Below are 19932 nucleotides of genomic sequence, written 5' to 3' on the forward strand. Positions count from 1 at the left end.
ATTCAAAGAAAAGTTCTCCCTATCCCCCGCCCCACACTTGGCTGCTATGACATACACCCCACAAAAGCCGACTGACTTCAGTGATGTTTCAGGAGCTGTAAATCTGTTCAGAATTTGTTTGCCATCCTGCTTCCCCCATGCCATTGAGGATTTCATTTCTGTAAAACAAATATTCTGGCCAATTTAATTCATTCTACGCATCTTAAACTTTGTGGGCCTGATTCTTCTCTCACTGACATCAGTTTTATCCCAGTGTAGCTCTTACATTAATGGAGTTGCTTCTGATTTACACTTGGGTGAAAGAGTTCAGAATCAGGTAATGGGATTTGTCTCAATTTGAAGGTTGGAAGTTTTAGGGGAAAAATAAAATCTGCATGGGAAGGTTTGATTTAAAAGAAATTAAATATCTCTTCATAATAATTGCTTTACAAAACTGTACTAAATGCAGAGAAATGTGACAGGACTAGAAATAACTTACTAATGAAATAGGGTTAAATGCTGCACTGGGATGCATGGATCCATGCACAGTGATGACTTCTGCCTCACACTGCATGTTTCTGAGGACAGAAAGGGGTGCATAATGTTTTGTTTAATGTGAACTTTACATTAATAGCTGCCTTAAGTAGTATTCTTTGACACAGGCATTGTAAAGGAGACTGATAACCAGCTGGCTAGCTAATACAATTGAATGCATCAGATGGATTTACTGTCTCTCATTTAAAGTAGGTGTACTAAACATGTTGTAGTCAACCCAGTGTAAATTACTCTGAGGCTGTTCACAGCAGAAAATTAGAGTTGGCTTTCTCATGTTTCTTATTGGAATCAATGGAGTGTTCTCCTTTTGCACTTTTGCTTTTTTCATTTAACTTTTTTTTAACATTTTAACTCTATAACATCCCACACCTCCCTCAAATTGATAGTTTACTTTGCATTTGGAGATGAGGCAATGTATTGAAACGTAGTCTGGCGGAACAAAAATATGATGTAAGAATTAAGTCAACTAACTACTAGGTGATAACGTAAAGGGGAACATATACATTTGAATTTGCATTTGGAATTTGTCTTAGACAGATTTGCTGTGGACCAGGTGTCAGCAGGAAGAGATTCACTATCATGTACGTCAGTATATTCAAAATACACAAAATCTTTATTAAGCATTAGAGAACCAAGTCCAGAATGTGGCACCTGAAGCCTTCATTGAACTTTGGATCAGAACTTTGATGTGGCCTTACTTTTGTAAGGGCCAGAACCAGAAGACCAATTCTAAATACCCCTAAATTAGGAATGGGGTTTGTGGTTCAATCCCATCTCAAACACACACTTTCTCTTCACATTCTCCATATGTTTATTTTATTGTATTGTATTAATCATGTAGATATTTTCAACCAATGTTGGTTGGCTTTCAGTTGGTCACAAGACAAAAAATGGCTTTTGCTGTTGACCTCTGAAGTGGGCCATGATTTAGCCTGGACACTCACTGACATTGGATGTGGACACGCCGATGAAGAGGCAGGATAGCATGGTATCCAGCTCCCATAAGCATCTAACAAGAAGAGCTGATCACCTCGCACTGCGGAGACAAATGGGATGCCTCCACTGATGTCTCCTACTGAAGGCACAAGCTGGCTGGCTCTCCTCTTGACTTTTGCACATAAGGAGCTAAGTGGTTATCTTGGGCATCCTGAGTGGTCCTTTAGGAAGAGCAGATGCCCCAACCCTCTCCAGCCTTCGGAAGGAGTCAGCAGGCAGACTCAATCTTGCCTGCTGAGGGGAACTGTTGTTCTATGCTCAAGTCCTTTATGCACATGAGGACTTTGGTGCATAACTAGGGTCCTACCAAATTCACGGCCATGAAAAATGTGTCATGGACTGTGAAATCTGGTCTTTTGTTGCTTTCAGATTTCACAGGGGAGACCAGCGTTTCTCAAATTGGGAGTCCTGAGCCAAAAGAGAGTTGCGGGGGGATGTCACAAGTTTATTTTAGGAGGGGTCACAGTGTTGCCACCCTTACTTCTGCACTGCCTTCAGAGCTGGGTGGCTGGAGAGTGGTGGCTCTTGGCCAGGCACCCAGCTCTGAAGGCGGCTCCCCACCAGCAGCAGCGCAGAAGTAAGGGTGGCAATACCATACCAGGCCGCCCTTACTTCTGTGCTGCTGCCTTCAGAGCTGGGCAGCCAGAGAGTGGCGGCTGCTGACTGAGGGCCCAGCTTTGCAGGCAGCGGTGCAGAAGTAAGGGTGGCCACACCATACCGTGCCATCCTTACTTCTGCGCTGCTGGTGGCGGTGGCTCTGCCTTCAGCGCTCGGCTCCCGGCCAGCAGCCGCCGCTCTCCAGCTGCCCAGCTCGGAAGGCAGTGCCGCCACCAGCGGCAAGGCAGAGGTAAGGGTAACAGCACCGCAACCTCCCCTGCAATAACTTGCAACCCCCGCCCGCCCCTCCCGACCCCACACATACAGAGGACCTTTTTGGGTCAGGACTCTTACCGTAACAATACCATGAAATTTCAGATTTAAATAGTCTGTGCTGACTTTTGGATGCAGCTTCCTGCCAAAGATACACTTGTATATATTATGACATAAGAAGCACCTCGTTTTGTGTGAAGCTTTGGGAAAAATAAGTGGTGGTATTATCTCTATTGACTTTTTACAGGACTTTGTTCTTGGCTGGGGGGAGAAGGGAAGCAGACAGGCTGACATCCTCCGTAACCTGTATGACTGTGTCCCCCCCTATGTACATCATCTTTGGTACAGGAATAGGCTGTGCACTTCCTTTATCAACCTGGGTAGTCTAGGTTGAAGGTCTGTGGTGTAACAAGTATCCTGTATTTTAGTAAACAGTTCAGCGTGCTTGGCTCTATTTTACTCCAGGATCTCATAGCCTCATAGACTTTAAGGCCAGAAGGGACCATCATGATCATCTAGTCTGACCTCCTGCATATAGCAGGTCACAGAACCTCACCCACCCACTCCTGTAATAGACCCCTAATCTCTGGCTGAGTTACTCAAGTCCTCAAATCACAGTTTAAAGACTCCAAGGTACAGAGAAGGAAGATGAGGAAAGGGGGGACCTTCTGCAGAGACAAGCAGAGAGGGAAGTATTCTGTGGCCCTGGACAGTGGCGACTCCCTCTTGCTTCCCTGGGATTTGGATTTTCCCATCAGGTGAAGGCCTTGGACTGTGGTGACCCTGCGGGGGGGAAGAGAGGAAGAGGCCCAGGGAGGACAACCTTAAGTGGTCTTGGTGGCCAGGTTACTGGTAGCTAAAAGGGCCCCGGGTCAGAGCTTGGTTGGGAGGAGCAGGGGTTGTGGCTGTGACCCGCTAGGCCACGCTTCCCAACCAGACCCTGAGTGGAGACTATTACTATTGGGATCATTTTCTTTCATATTAGAGAGCTGGGGACATGGGACACATAATTATTCTTAAATTAAACAAGCCAAAAAAAATCCAGAGAAAAATCTTAACTACTAATTTATTTTTAAAATGACCTAAAAGACATCAATGGTATCACAGATGCACCATCATATGATAGATCTAAAGTGTTGCTTTGCTGTTAACTGGAGGCCTTGATCCAGCAAAGCACTTAAGTATGTGCATCTTATGACTTCAGTGGGTCTATTCATGTTTAAGTGCTTTGCTGGTTTGGGACCTATAAATACACAGAAGACCGCTTCAGATCCTCTCAGAAGGCAGGGGAAAATCTGTGGCATGACTGATGTATCATAAAGAAAAGATAAAGAGCCTATCTTGGGGTACACTCTTCATGAGAACTGCTTGCTTAAAAGGGCTTTCTTTCGTCCCAGTTCAGCTTGTGGGTGCCCCCTAGGGCTGTGCCTTTGGACCTTACTATTGCTGCCTAGGATCAAGTAGTTAACAGAACTAGATGGTCTGAAACCAATTATTTCTGCCAAGGCACCATAGTGCAGCATTGCTCATCCTTCTTTCTTTTGTGTGCTCCTTCCTGCCTCTGCAAACATACATGATATATTTGTATATTTTGCTGAATGCTCAGCCATGCTGGTCCAGGTCTTCACTTGTGCAGGTAGGACAAGAGAAATTACATTTTTGTCGAGTATTCTTTTCTCAAGTTCACAGTGGCCCAACAAATGCCTAAATTCTTCTCACTGAAGTCACAGGGTTGCATGAATATAACAAAGGGTAGAATTTGTCCCAGTGATTTCATGTTTGGGTGAACTTCAACATGTATTGATCCAATGATTGAAAAAGGATAAAGGAGAATTTGCATCTGTATTTACCGTGAAGGGCAATATATATTTGATGGTCACTAAAACATTGAGTCAATATATGTATTATGTACATTCTGAATGTCTTCATCAGAAGCATCTGGAAATATCTCCACTGTAGCCAGGAGTTTCTCAAGTACCTATTTTTATTAAATTAACATTTTAAGCTAGGAGTCCAGAAATAAGTATTGAGTACTGGCAAATCAATCAGGAAACACAGATTTGCACATGCAATGTGGTTGGTTAACATTGTTCCTAAAACCAGTGTTGTAGGCCTCTGATGTGGAAAACCACTTTAGTTAACTGGGCAAAATCTATCCCTAGTGTTACTTCATTGATTTCAGTAGGGTCAAACCTGAGATATAGTTGGACCCTGACTTGTGTTTTCAGCCAGTTGTGAGTGAAAATTGTGTGTGTAACAATACCATTTATTTCTTATTATAATAATCAAATCTCTCTGCTTGTCAATATGCATGTCTGGATGCATGCATGGGCACTTGAATTCAAAAATTTAGCATAAACTAGGTTGTTGTTGCTGTAGAAGTTGCTCTTGACATTACAGAGGCTGTTTGGTCCTCATTTTATCAGTTGTCCAGTCTTGGAAAGAGTTGTTCAGTTAGTGTTTAATGAGATTTAATTGGCTATATTTTAACAGAGAAAGGCCTTTTCTGCACTGGTGGAGCTGCCTGAGCGCATGCACCTTGTGTAGATGTGCTGCTCCATTATAAACCATGGCTTGCACCAACCTGATTCCTAACCAAGGGGACAAAGGTCAGAGTTACAATTGGGGGAACTTCTCTAGTTGAAAATAGCAGGCTCTGTACCTAGATGTCATTAGAAAATTTCTGCCAGCGACCATTTTATAAATGAGAGCTACGGCCATCCTCCCCATCTCCTGCCATCATCATGGCTGCTTCCAACATTCTTCCTGTTTTCTCCCCTCATGGTTGCTTCCCTGTGCCTGCAAACCAGGGACTTCCCCCTCTGACCGTGTCGTTCCCTCTTCCACTCCCTGCCAACTGCTTTTTTCTCTCAGCAGCAGCTGGCTCCATCTGCCCACACACTCCTTGGAGTTGAGAGGAGGTGGCAGCGAGAGCTGGAACAAGCTGCTGCTGAGAGGAAGAACAGGCCACTTTTATTGAGGTCCCTGTGTAAGCATTTAGAAGCCTAATTTTAGGCAATTGGAATTTTGGAAATGTTGGCCAGGGAAAAATAAAAGTAGAGTTTATACTGTAGCATTATCTGCGTGTTTTTGGTCTCCCTTGAGGAAAAAAGTCTTCAAAAACTCCAGCAAATTAGCTAAAAATGATCTTCCAGTAAATCAGGGGGATTAAAGTAATAAAATAGTCTTCTTTCCTCGCTCTGCCACTGACTTGCCTTGTCACGATATGCAAGTCACTTTTCCTTTTTGTGCTCCTGTTTCCTTTATGTAAAAGGAGGTTCATGTGAGGCTTAATTCGTAAAGGGCTTAGAGCAGGGCTTCTCAAACTTCATTGCACTGTGACCCACTTCTGACAACAAAAATTACTACATGATCCTACAAGGGGGGCCCTGAAGCCTGAGCCTGCCTGAGCCCCGCTGCCGCGGGTGGGGTGGCAAAGCTGAAGCCCAAGGTCTTCAGCCCCAGGCAGGGGGCCTGTAACCTGAGCCCAGGCAGTGGGGCTTGGGCTTCAGCCTCGGGCCCCAGCAAGTCTACTCTTGGGGGAATTCTGTGCCACTGCACATGCACAGAGTTTGTCTCCCACAGATTTCATTGCTTCCCCGCAGAAAAATGACTTTCTGATGGGGAACCAAAGGGAAGTCACAAGAGCAGCCATGCAACCCTCACCAGCAGTATGTTTCGGGTGCCCAGGGCAGCTGGCAGAGAGGTAAATCCCTGTGGAGCAGAGGGTGGGACTGGGGAAGACCCAGCTGGTGGCTCCGACCCTGCACTAGGCACAGCTGCTAGTCCTGGCTGGGCTGGGGAGGACAGGACTTCCTCTTCCCCTGCACGGCATTTGGAGCTGGGTCAGACCCACCCCCAGATTTCTCCCTCAGTTGCAGGAAGCTCTGCAAACTCTGTTCCCCACCCACTTCCTGCACCCATCACTCCTCAGCTGCAGGGGGAGGGAGCTACAGGGAGCTGCTCCCGTATCTGCCCAACCCCCGTGCATCCAGACTCCCTCAAACCCAGACCCTCCTGCTGAGCCTCGACCCCCTCCCCCGTACTCAGAAACCCCACCTGATAAGCTCAACTTCCCCTGCACCTGGACCACCCCACCTAGCCCCAACCAGCTGCACCTGGATCCACGCCCCACTCCCCCAGCATCTGGACTCCCCAGTGAGCCCCTCCACACACCCAGACTCCCCTGCCAGGTTCTATCCCCACACACACAGACCCTCTCCCTCCGCTGAGCCCCAGCCACCTTCACCTGGACTCCCCTGCAGAGTCCCATTACCATTGCACCCAAAACCCCACAACAAGCCCCTATGTATCCAGATCCCCCACTGAGCCACTCGCACCCAGATTGCCCCACACAGAACCCTCTCAACCCACACCTGGATCCCCCCCACACTAAGTCCTCCGCACTTGGATCCTGCCTTGCTGAACCTGCCTGCCCACACCTCGTGCACCTGGCACTGAGGGGCAGGACCCTGGGGTGTTCTGGGGCAAGCCTGGTCCTTGCGCTGTGTCAGGATTGGGTATAGCCTCACTGCTGAGTCCGTGTCCTGGGGGAAAGCTGCACAGTGATCTACCATCTCTGTGCAGCCAGTGGCCTGTGCTCCCCAATGCCATACTGGAGCCTCCAAATTTATTTGACAAATAAAATTTTCAGAATTTTAAAATTTTGTGAGCAGAATTTTTATTTTTTTGGGTGCAGAATGCCCTCAAGAGTACAAGTCTAAGCCAGCCCTGGCGACCCCATTAAAATGGGGTGGTGACCCACTTTGGGATCCTGACCCACAGTTTGAGAACTGCTGGCTTAGAGCATCTTGAGTGGAAAGCATTATAGATGAGCAGAGTATTATTTTAAATCTATGCTGGCATGATTGTGCTTCAGTGGGAAATGTACATCTTTTGTCTTTGCTTTCTATGAATTTTTGTGTATGAGTTTCACTATCTTGAACACTTGTGGGAAGTGAATTTTTGGTTTGCACATTCCATCCAATACTTTGGGAAAGTTAATTTCAAATTTGCTTTCTGTGAACATTGCATCAGAAATATGACATTTAGATGCTATAGTGACAGGTACCTTAGAAAGAAACCTGATTGTGGACTTGATCTAATGCCCTTTGAAGTCATTGGGAGTCAGAACCTGAATAGATTGGAAGTATTTGATCAGGAAACAAGATAGCTCTGACTTCAGATTTAGAATAGGAAGCAACTAAATAAACAAAATTGATTCAAATTTATTAATTACAATTAAGAAAGTCACAAATTGTTCATTGACATTGCATGAACAGAAAAAGAAGCAAACTTTGTTGACTAACTTACGTTATATATTATTCTTTCAGCTCTAATCATCACTTATAGCCTTTGTTTGAATAGTTTTGGTATGCTAACAAGGTGCATCTTTCCAGATGTCAGGAATCTTGCCACTTATTTTCTTGAGATTCTAAATGTACCAAAAAGAAGTTGCAAATTATCTGACCTGAAGTCCTTTAAAATCCATAGATTATGTAGACCTGGACTGTTGTCCACGTTAAGAACAAGAGCATTTGGTCTTTAATCATTGCCTGTGTTACCGGCAGGGTATTTTTAGTAACACCTCTTCTACACTACCAGGAAATGTTCTCTAGTCTGGGCATCTGTCCAACTCTTCCTTTTGTAAAGACCAGTCAAAATCAACAGATACACAAATCACTGTACTTACTGCTCTCATCACCAGACTATACTACTTTCAACAAACTTCATCTCTTTGTTAGATCACTTTGTGGGCTGGTGTCCACAGCTCTGGGCTGTGCATTGATTTGATCCTTTTAAACATTTCACAATATTTCTGTAATATGATTGATGATCATTTCAGTGATAACGTCTACTATATTTGTAGCTAGTGGGGATGGTCCTGCTGCTGAAAACAGGTGACAGATACCAGGACTTGGAAGCAAATATAAACAGCTGTATCTCATGTCTGTAACCTGCACTTTTGAGGGTTTTTCTGAGACGCATTGGCTTACTGCTCACGAAAATATTTTGAAGTCTTGTTTAATCAATATTTTCTGCTTTTCTAAGCAGGATTTTTTAAGAAGTGCCATCCAAAGACAGCCTGGATGTTACTGAACAGGCATGAGAAACCATTCTTTTGCCACTCCCCAAACTTAATGTTTTCTGGGCTAACACTGTCACAACAACTGTACAGAGCTGGCCTAAGGATACTGGGAAGCTTTAGCGAGATAAGTCCTTGGGATAAACAGCAAACTCAACATACTCATTTTACATCATTGCGTGTGTGTTTTTGTGTGCGTGCGCATGTATCTTTAGGTAATTCCAGTCTCCTGCTGCAGAGGTGAAGCCCAGCTGCTTGTATTTTTTTAACATTAGCAACCTGTTCACATCAGTTTTATGTTTTTAAGGTTATCTTCTCCAGGAAAAGGATTAGACACATTAAAAATTAAAGGAAGAAAGCCAAGGATTTTTCACTTTCTAGTTCCTCCATTATTAGTGTGAGTGGACCCAGGGGCTTCTCAGGACTCAAAGGTCAGCGGTGTTGGAACAAAGACATGTTTGATCTTGCTAAAGTTCAACTTAGGGTATAGCTGCATAATTTGAAGCATTTAGTCAGGCTCCATTTTGTGTGTGTGTGTGTGTAGGAGGATTTTCAGCATTGTCTCCAAAGTCACAGGACGATTCCCAGTTCAGTGGCAGCAGATGGCCCAGCCACGGAAATGGTATTAAATAGAACAAATGGGAAATGGTGTTCCAGGCAGGCTGCTGCAAAGAAGACCAATTCTTTTTCAAGTACTTGAACCCCACTATTGTTCTGATTCCCCTAAATTTAGAGAGTATATTATAGTTCTGATTTTTTAAAAAACCTTATCGGAACTCAATGTTTTTCTTGTCAAATGTTTGAAAGATGGATGAACAATGAAGAGGGTTGGCACAGAGAAAAACCACAGGTTTTACAATTGTCCATTATGACCTCAAGTTAGCAAAATACTTCAATATACATATTTAACATAAACTTAAAGGATGTGAGGAATCTTAATGACTTCACTGGGACTACTCATGTTCTTAAGAACCTTGCTGAATAAGGGCCTATATGGAATAATGACTTAGTGTAGAGTTCTGCCATTCTTTGAGGGGTGATCTAAGGTCCAATTTTTTGTTTTATTTGGGAAAAACAGCCACTAACTTCAGGGGGAATTTTGGAGTAAAGACTGCAGGATAAAGCCCCAAGTAAGTCATAGAATCTTTGGGATTAAAAGCAATATGGGGGGGAAAAAGGATGTTCTCAAAATAAACATTAAAATGCATTAAAATTCACAATTTTGAACTTTAGCATGTTCTTGTTGAAGGGAATTTTCTTGATTGAAAATTGTAAACAGCAAGACAATAAAGAAAAAATGTCTCTGGTACCATCTTATGTCTTAGAAGCATATCAGGATGAACTCTTCCTGCTGCAATGTTCATTTTATGGTAGAGATATTACAACCGATGAAATAAGATTTTTCCCTTCAATTGAAAGAAATATTTCAATCCAATAAACACTCATTTTCCTAAACTGATCACTGAATTAGGTCTCTTCAGAGCTTAAAGCCCAATCTTAAAGATTTGCTGAATTTATCCAAAAAAGTACCTTCCTGCAAATCAAGTATTGTCGTATTCACTAAGGGGCTGGTCCTGTGAGATGCTAAGCATACCCTAAACTCTCATTAGTTTCAGTACAGATTCAGCAGCTTGCAGGGTTGGACCCAAAATCGCTCAGGCTTACAACCAGAGCCAAGCAAAACTTGCTGGTTCCCTTTCACATTGAGAAATTTTCATCTCATTTTGTTTGGGGTGGTTTTGTTTTTCATGTTTGGCCAAAGTTTTGGGTTTGAACCCCCCTAGTAATTTGAATATGAAACTCAGCTGAAGCTGCTGAATTTTACATAATTTTGACCGCAAACCACTGGGATGGAAGACGTATGAGCAACTTCCTTTTCGTTCCATGACTTTAATCCAGTTCTGATCTTTGTTATAAACTTCAGTGTGTTTTAAATGGTCTTTCCCTCAGAATTGCTTTGTTTTTGGCTGATTTGTATAAGTTATCTGTTCATTAAATAAACCAAACCCTCATCCCCCCCCGCCCCTCCCAGGTCCCTTACTGCAATGGATTACCTAAAGTTTGCTCTTTTGCCAGTCTTAGGTAGAACGGATGTATGAAATGGAGCAAAACTGGAGAGGTGCTGAGTGCCTTGTACTTGTACTTGTTCCCATTGACTTTAGTGGGAGTGGCTAGTGCTCAGCACCTCTTGGGTTTTGGCCTCTCTTTGGGCTCTAACGTCTATACCAGAAAATTTTTGAGTACCCTCAAATCCCCCTGACATCTATGGTGCATTCTTCACCTTGCAAGCTGAGACCTTAGATTTTAAGATCTGTGGGCATGGATTACATCTTCATTTTTGTACTTTACAGCACTCAACATACAGTAAACGTGCAATGTTATTTCAATTATCTATTTATTTCCTCAGCTGTGGTAGAAAAGAGAAGACTGACCCCTTTTCCCGAGTCTCACTATGTTAGCTTCCTTGTGAGAGGCATTTTTTTAAATCTGCAGATCCTCACAGGCTGTCGCTGGTGTCTTCACGTTGTCTCTGTGTGCTGTTCTCATTTGTTTCTCCTGCAAAGACATTAAAAGGCTAGATGCAATTAATTTTGTAAATCAGGTCAGTTGGAAGTAAGGGAATTTAGCTTCTCTCCGGAGGCACTTTGCATCTTGCAGGATCAGGTTCAAAGTCTGAATAACATAAGACTTGATTTTCAGGACTCCTAAGGACCCATAGCTCCATTTCAAATCAATGGAAACTTTGGGTGTTCTGCTCTTTTGAAAGTTAGAACAGTTGTATTCTGGTCATTGCTGAGGCTGCAACTCAACATCATCACTGTATGAGCACAGTTTGACTCCTGCAACCAAAACTGACTGTAGTGAGGTTGCGCGGGTGCAACTGAGGCCAGAATTTGATTTCTGATATATTTATTCACTCATCTCTGGCTAAATTCAGCGTTAAAGTCAATGGGTACATCTGCAGTGCAGTTGGGAGGTGTGATTCCCAGTGCAGGTAGACAGACTTGAACTAGCTCTGCTTGAGCTAGCACGTTAAAAATAGCCATGTGGGTGGCAGCTCAGACTAGCTGCCTAATTCCAAGCCTTCCTGACCCCCAGTTTGGGTGGCTAGTCTAAGCTACCACCTATGCCACAATATTTTCACTGCTGTCTTCAGCATGCTAGCTGGAGTGCTGGGACTCACCCCTCCCAGCTGAGTAAACATACCCAAGGAGACTGAGTAAGGCAAGGAGGACTGGCCCATAATATAAAGCAAGCTTTGTGTTGCTAAGCTTTCTAAAATGTGTGATAACTGTTGTGCAGATGCAAGTGACTCATTACCAAATTGCTGCTGATCGTTAAAATGTAAAATCTGCTTTTTATGAGGTTGTCAGCAAAGTAATGTTTGGAGAATTTATTCTGAAAATGTGCCTTTTGATTTGGTAATAGATACTCAGGTAAAACTGGGTGATAGAACCTTAACTAGATTTTTAAAAAAAAAACCCTCTCACATTCTTACCCTTAATTTCATATTTTTATTCCAGTTTCTGTTTTTGTTTTTCAGCTCTGGAATTCCAACACCTTCTCCAGCTGCTGATGCTACCACATTAAGAGGTCTTGTTCTCATCTGCTTATATTTATCTCTATCCATCTAGGTGCTTGTATAAACTGATGTTTTAAATGTATTGCAACATTCACCTTGGGGAGCTTGATGGCTTGGGATTGGTAATTAGACATGGATCCTTTAACCTTGAGGTCACTGCTGATCCTGATAGGGTCCTGTAGATGCTACTGTAATACAAATAATGATGCTGTCAATGCCTAACGTGCAATTGCATGCACCTTGAAAGATCCTAATTTTAAAATTGGCTTGGGATGCTTTTTAATATCTGTGATTTTACACTTTCAAAAGTATCACATCCTTGTTAGGCAGATCAGATTTTTGTGTAGTCCTGAATAATATCTTTGATTTATTTTTTTCTATACCCTATCAAATGATTCATCTGCTTTGTTCTTCTCAGGATGGTGGGAGCAGGAATAATTGCAAACATATTTTAGTGTGTTGAACTGTCTAGCAGGAAGTGTGCACAGGTGTTTTGTATTATATTTTTTTTAAAAAGTTTCTTCTCGTTCTCAGATGCAGCTGCCAATGTCCCACACCCTCATGAGGTCTCCATTGAGAGTCCATCAGATTATACCTTCAACAAGAATGAAGATTCAGATGCTAGCGTAAGTAGTTCTTCATTTGCCCTTCGTAACTGCTATTACTTGGGTTTGCATTGCTTCTTAATCCAGCTTGTCTCTCTTTCACCTCTTTTTTCTGATCCTGCCACAGGATTTCTAATAGTTTCAAACAAAAGACAGTAATTACTGAGGGTCGGCAGGATTTAAGAAATTTACTGGCGAGACTTGATAAAGCAATGCCTTGATGAGGTAATGTCTGAACCAATGGGATGAATTACGTAAAGTTAGTTCACTGCAGAAAGAGATTCTCCCAGTCACACAGGGTTCATAGTGAAGCTTCCACACATTACTAAACATGGACTCCACCCAGAAGTCAATGTATGTTTTGCTAGTACTGCAGGACTGGACACTGGGTGAGGTTTTCAAAAGTACCTGTGTGACTTAGGAGCACAATTCCTATTGGAAGACAACGTGACTTGTGCTCCAGAGTCATTCTGGTACTTTTGAAAATCCTATCTAATAGAAGGATTTCATTGAGATGGTAGTATTTATAAGCATCCGTCACCTTGGTATCTATCTAAGGCAAAACTCTCCAAACTTGAATACCTAAAGTTAGATACCCAAATTCCTTTTTAAGCACCCAATGTAAAAGTGAACTGGCTTTCAGAGATGCTGAACACCTACAACTCCCAATGAAGTCATTGGGAGCTGTGGTTGCCTCAGATCTTCTGGAAAACAGACCACTGGTTAATTAGGTGCCTAAAAATGGATTAGGGCCAAACTTTAGGCACCTACTTCTGAAATTGTTGGCTTGCATGACTAGAGAAGAAAATTGTGCAAATCTGTGAGGTGAAATTGCCTGTTTTGGGTTTTGTTATAAGCTTCAAACTCTCATTAGATTAACTGAAAGGTTCCTGAAACTGGGCTAATTTATGGTACTGGGCTAAAATCATGCAAAGCTCAGTAGTTTAGCATGATTGTGATCCAAACCAAGCCAAACTCTATAGCTTCTCTTGGAGTTTTCAGGTCTGTTCGAATATGAAACTCTCTGAACTACCAAGAACAAACACTGAATATGAAGTTTACGTGACCCCTTGTAACGTGGTTCCTGAGTTTATCATGGCTCTGGTTCTAAATCACTGACTGACAGTGCCTCTGGTTTGGTCCCACCTACACCATTGTTCTTTTTATAAAAGAATTGCATGGATTGTGTTAGAAGTGTAGCTGAGCAGAGATGGGGACTACTCAGTAATTCAGAGGGCAATGTAAAATTAGATTACTGCTGCTACAGTGCTTTCTCTTTTTATAAAGTAACACTACTCAGTGCACCCAAACTGTATTGTAAATTACAAGAACAAAAGCCAGCATTTCTCATCTTATATATTTACACGCTGCCTTTACCTTTATTTTTGGGTGACTGGCCAGCGGTTCACACCACACAGAAACACAAACAATCAGGTAGTAATAGCTGTCCACTACATGTAAATTTGCCGTCGGATGCCAGCTAGTTTTAGGTTTATTACCAATGAGCCTGACCACTGATGGTTACCCAGTGACACACGAACCCTTCTTACCAGGAGAAGTCCAAGATCAGACTTCAGAACTCTGAGCCTCAGGGGAATGGAAATCCTCTCCTAAAGGTGTAAACACTGATATCTGCAAAATTGAGACGGGGGGAGGACACTGTAGAGCACTAAGGAGCCACAAGCCCCAAGACAGTTTACAAGATCTCTCTTTTTTTTTTTTTTTCCTTTAACCATCAGCAGCCTGTGAATGGGGGGTTTGGAGGGAGAGAATTACATTTAAAAATCATTACAAGCTCTAAACAGTATAGAAGGCACTTGCTGATGGCAGTGAATCTTTTGGAGAAGGAGGTGTGACGGGGAAGGTTTCCGTCCCTCATGTCAGATACAGCAAAGGCTGCTCTTTAGTTTAAACAAAATCGCTCTCTTTTATTTTGTTTTTTTTTATTATTTTAATCTGCCTTGCGGGAAAAATTAATTTAAATAAAAGGAAAAAGATCTTCAAGTTATACAAACCTAAAAAAAGTAATCCTAGAGGTTTGTAAATAAAAAACAAAAATGCCTCCAAATCAACTGGTTTCCGCCCCCCCATCATTAACACTTAGTATAGGGCAATATTCTCCATTCTGTTTCCGTCAGCAGAGGGGAGCCACAGCAGGCTAATGCAATCTTAGAATGCATCAGGCAAGGTATTTCCAGTAGAGACAGGGAAGTGTTAGTACCATTATTCACGACATTGGTGAGACCTCATCTGGGTGCAGTTCTGTTCTCCTGGGAGTAAGAAGGATGAATTGAAGCTGTAACAGGTGCAGAGAAGGGCTATGAGGATGATCAGAGGAATGGAAAACCTTCTGTAGGAGAGGAGACTCAAAGAGCTTGACTGGTTTAGCCTAACCAAATGAAGGCTGAGGGGAGATATGCCTGCTCTCTATAAATACATCAGAGGGATAACTACCAGGGAGGGAGAGGAGTTATTTAAGTTAAGCACCAACGTGGACACAAGAACAAATGGATAGCAACTGGTCATCAGCAAGTTTAGGCTTGAAATTAGAGGAAGGTTTCTAACTATCTGAGGAGTGAAGTTCTGGAACAGCCTTTCAAGGGGAGCACTAGGGGCAAAAAACCTAACTGGCTTCAAGACTGAGCTTAATAAGCTTATGGAGGGGATGGTATGATGAGACTGCCTACAATGGTATGTCACTGATCTGCGACTGCTAGCAGCAAAGATCCCCAACGGCTGGTAATGGGACACCTGCTGGGGAGGGCTCTGAGTTACTATAGAGAATTCTTTCCCAGGTGTCTGGCTGGCTGGGTCTTGCCCACATGCCCAGGTCTAACTGATCCCCATATTTGGGGCTGGTAAGGAATTTTCCCTGAGTCAAATTGGCAAAGACCCTGGGGGGTGAGAGGGGAGTTTCATCTTCTGCAGCCTGGGACATGGGTCACTTGCAGGTTTAAATTAGAATAACCTGTGCATTCTCTGTAACTTGATATCTTAAACCATGATTTGAGGACGTCAATAACTGAGCCAGAGGTTAGGGGTTTGTTACAGGAGTGGGTGGGTGAAGTCTTGTAGCCTACAGTGGGCAGGTCAGTCTAGGTGATCATGATGGTCCCTTCTGGCCTTACAGTCTAAGTTGACCTTGGCTGGGGCACATGAAGGGAGGAGGGACTGATTCTGTGGCATGTTCCCCCTGGGGCCCTGTGGGAAGCCTGACCTTACAATAACAAAAAATTGCGGGCTGGGGCTGATAGGTAGGGTCACAGTGAAGCAGAACTAAGAAGCAACTGTTCTTCACGGCACACTGCCCTGCTAACCCTGCATATTTTAGGTGAAGTTTGATTGGATATTGCTTGCTTCCTGAATCAGCAGTAATGCCCGCGAATTCCCTGGCAGCACAGCCTTCTGAGGCATCAGCCATTGGCACCAGGGTTGCTTCAAAAATTACAGTGCAGCTCTCCAGATCAAATGGGATACAATTGGGTATCTGCAGATCACCCAATATCCACGCATATCTCATGAGATCCTTTGGTTACAGAAGCTGAATCCCATCCTATTTCACTGAGGGAAAAGGGGGGATACTTGCCCGCAAAATGACGCCATAAACAAATAGGTAACTTGTGTGTGTCCTGCCCTCTGCATGGATAAAACCCACAAAGCGTAGAATGGCCCAAGGATTGAGCTTCATATAAAAAATAACCAAGAGCAAATCATACAGGTCACTAAATCCCATTGTTTTCTTTTGTCCTAGATCAACAATGAGATCAAGAAGGAGGATGGGAAGCTGATGAAACCTGTTCCTGACCAGATGGTTGAGTTCAGAATCCTTATTTTGGGAGAGAAATACACTGAGGAATTGAGTGACCCATCCACCATGCAGCATCAGCTACTCTCAGAACAATTTATTTCCCAGGTAATTTACCTTCTCTGATCTTTTTCCCACAAGCTCCCGGTAGCAATGATAGAATGTCTAGTTGGCAGCCGGTGTCAAGTGGAGTGCCCCAGGGGTCGGTCCTGGGGCCGGTTTTGTTCAATATCTTCATAAATGATCTGGAGAATGGTGTGGATTGCACTCTCCGCAAATTTGCGGATGATACTAAACTGGGAGGAGTGGTTGATACGCTGGAGGGCAGGGATAGGATACAGAGGGACCTAGACAAATTGGAGGATTGGGCCAAAAGAAATCTGATGAGGTTCAATAAGGATAAGTGCAGGGTCCTGCACTTAGGACGGAAGAACCCAATGCACAGCTACAGACTAGGGACCGAATGGCTAGGCAGCAGTTCTGCGGAAAAGGACCTAGGGGTGACAGTGGACGAAAAGCTGGATATGAGTCAGCAGTGTGCCCTTGTTGCCAAAAAGGCCAATGGCATTTTGGGATGTATAAGTAGGGGCATAGCGAGCAGATCGAGGGACGTGATCGTTCCCCTCTATTCAACATTGGTGAGGACTCATCTGGAGTACTGTGTCCAGTTTTGGGCCCCGCACTACAAGAAGGATGTGGATAAATTGGAGAGAGTCCAGCGAAGGGCAACAAAAATGATTAGGGGTCTGGAACACATGACTTATGAGGAGAGGCTGAGGGAACTGGGATTGTTTAGTCTGCAGAAGAGAAGAGTGAGAGGGGATTTGATAGCTGCTTTCAACTACCTGAGAGGTGGTTCCAGAGAGGATGGTTCTAGACTATTCTCAGTGGTAGAAGAGGACAGGACAAGGAGTAATGGTCTCAAGTTGCAGTGCGGGAGGTTTAGGTTGGATATTAGGAAAAACTTTTTCACTAGGAGGGTGGTGAAACACTGGAATGCATTACCTAGGGAGGTGGTAGAATCTCCTTCCTTAGAAGTTTTTAAGGTCAGGGTTGACAAAGCCCTGGCTGGGATGATTTAATTGGGGATTGGTCCTGCTTTGAGCAGGGGGTTGGACTAGATGACCTCCTGAGGTCCCTTCCAACCCTGATATTCTATGATTCTATGTGGCAGCCGTGTTAGGGACAGCTTTTCCTTACGTGGTTCTCCTGAGCTAGCTAGGGATTTTGCTGCCTGAGGCATGCTGGGAAATGCCTATCACCTCACTCTCCAGTCATTAAAAATGTGATGCCTCAAATATCCTTGCTGTCCTGATCTACGACAGCCTGCTCTGCTTTGAATGGTAAACCAGTGCTGCTGCTCTGAGATCCAGACTCTAACTCAGTGAGAATGCTGGGGCATACACTCACCATATGTTGTCAGCACAGCACTGTGGGATTTTCCCTTTATGCTAGAACTCCCCAAAATTATGCTTTATGAAATGCCTGAGAGAGTGCCAGCCCAACAGCTCCTGCAGTCGTGGAGTTGTGTCCTATGGACAGTGTACAGGGGCACAGCCTGGTTCTTGTTGACTAGGGATTAATCTAGTTGAGCTTCTCCATCTCTTCGTACAGGACTATAATTTGGCTTTTTTGCAGGTAGAGATGGGAAGGTGCTTTTGTGAAGGATGGGCTCCATACAGTGGGGCAGAGGGACTCAGTTGAAGCCTGAGTTGGGAAGTTCTCGGTTTCCTTTTCTGCTTTTACTAATGCATTTTGCTTTATTATTATAAAAACATTATTGCTTGGTGGAAAAGGCTTGGCTGATAGCAACTGCCTTTTGTTCTGTTGCATCACTCTGCCAGTTTACACAGCTGCTTATCCAGGACTAAGTTTGGCCCTATTCTTTCTGAATATTTCAGTGACTCACCAATAGGGTTGTGAGACAGGGCTTCAAGAAGTGTCAAGATTCTCATTGTCTCATGATGGGATTCCATCTGATCTTAATAAAACTTCAGGGCTTGGAAAGGCTGTTTAAAATTTTAATGCTTCCTTGTTACTGAATGGCCTACCTAAATTCACCCCAGAGCTCTCTAAATTTTTGGCCAGTTTTAAGATCCAGAATACGTGAGAATATTGAGTCCCAACTGCTAAAGCAGAAAGGCTTCCCAGCTTAATTTCAATAATCTTAACAAGTGGAGTGAACCTTCAGATGACGGTAAAAGCAACTACCTTCACAGCAGTGAATTCTTTTAAAGAGAGTGAATGATGGTCACAAAACAACAGAGCACTACTCAGTACTGTCTGGGAGCAGCAACATTTCCTGAATGGGTGGACACCCCTTACATGTAATACACCATTTGTAACCTGAGCCACCAAGCCCATACTCACTGCTCACTTAGGCCCTCACTCAGCAGAGCATTTAAGAACCTGTCTAAATCTATTCCTCTTCATCAAAGTACTCGAGCACATGTTTAAATCCCATTGAAGTAAATGGAAATTAAGCTCAAAAGTGTTTTGCTGAATAAGGAAGGGCTGCTGAATCAGGGTCTTAAATCCTTCTGAAAATGCACCTCTTCTGCAATTCCCACAACTCGTGGGTCCATAATATTTGCTGTCCTAGAGCTGTTTTTTTAAAAAAAATAAAAAATCGTTATTGGGCCACTGATATATGTGTGTGCACCAAAACTGAGCGTCTGTGTGATCATATCACTGTAACTCTGGACCTTCCTCGCCCCATCTCCCTGTTTCTCACCCATACTCATTGACATGTCCACATTTTGACCATAAGCCCTTTGGAGCAGGGACCTTGTCTGTCTTTTGTATTAGGTAAGACACCCAGCACAACTTTGTGTGCTATAAAATAACCAACAATAATGGCATTCTTTTCTCTAGCTTTATTCCCTTTTCAGTCTTATTAGTTGGAGCTCTTCTTGGCAAAGTCTGTTGAATCCATTATACTGGGGCTAACTCTATGCCAGATTCTGAGTTAGGTGGGAAATAGATGGACTCTGTCCTTAAGCCAAAGGGTGTCACCACAACTGTCATGTATGGCCAGTTTAGGTCAGACGTCTTAATTTTCCTAGCTGTGTGGCCAAATAGTAGTGCCCTAGTGTATGTGGAAGAAATGTCAGATGGAATAGGGGCCACCTGGCATCTGGATGTTCCGTTCCTTTGATCCCCTGCCTATTTCTCTCTGTGCTTGGACACAGAAGCCTTTGAAAATCAGCAGCACTTGGGATAGTTTAAGTCTCACCAGAGACTGTTTAAAAACAGGTCTGGGGGGTGGAATCTGGGGAGTAAAAAATCTTGTGATGACAGATCACAGGGATTTTCTGTTCCAACATGAACCCAATTACTGGTGGTTTCTCCTATTTGTGGCCCACTATTGCAGCACAGTTCCCTCTTTAATTAGGCCTGGACACACCAGCACTTTACCACCCGCATGTTTCCCCTCCTAGCTTCACCCTCACCC

At 43.6% G+C, this 19932-nt stretch overlaps 1 protein-coding gene across 5 annotated transcripts in view; it reads left to right on the top strand.

Moving 5' to 3' along the window:
• The window catches only part of IMPG2 (interphotoreceptor matrix proteoglycan 2), a 94690-nt gene that overhangs the window by 47267 nt on the left and 27491 nt on the right, over positions 1-19932 (top strand). For all 5 annotated transcript variants that reach the window (XM_073306870.2, XM_073306886.2, XM_073306880.2 and 2 more), the window contains exons 6-8: positions 12030-12079; positions 12603-12694; positions 16425-16586. In XM_073306870.2, the coding sequence (XP_073162971.1) occupies positions 12030-12079; positions 12603-12694; positions 16425-16586 (304 nt within the window). The remainder of the gene's footprint in view (positions 1-12029; positions 12080-12602; positions 12695-16424; positions 16587-19932) is intronic.

Source organism: Lepidochelys kempii, chromosome 1 (genome assembly GCF_965140285.1).
Source record: "Lepidochelys kempii isolate rLepKem1 chromosome 1, rLepKem1.hap1, whole genome shotgun sequence".
NCBI classification, from domain to species: domain Eukaryota; kingdom Metazoa; phylum Chordata; order Testudines; family Cheloniidae; genus Lepidochelys; species Lepidochelys kempii.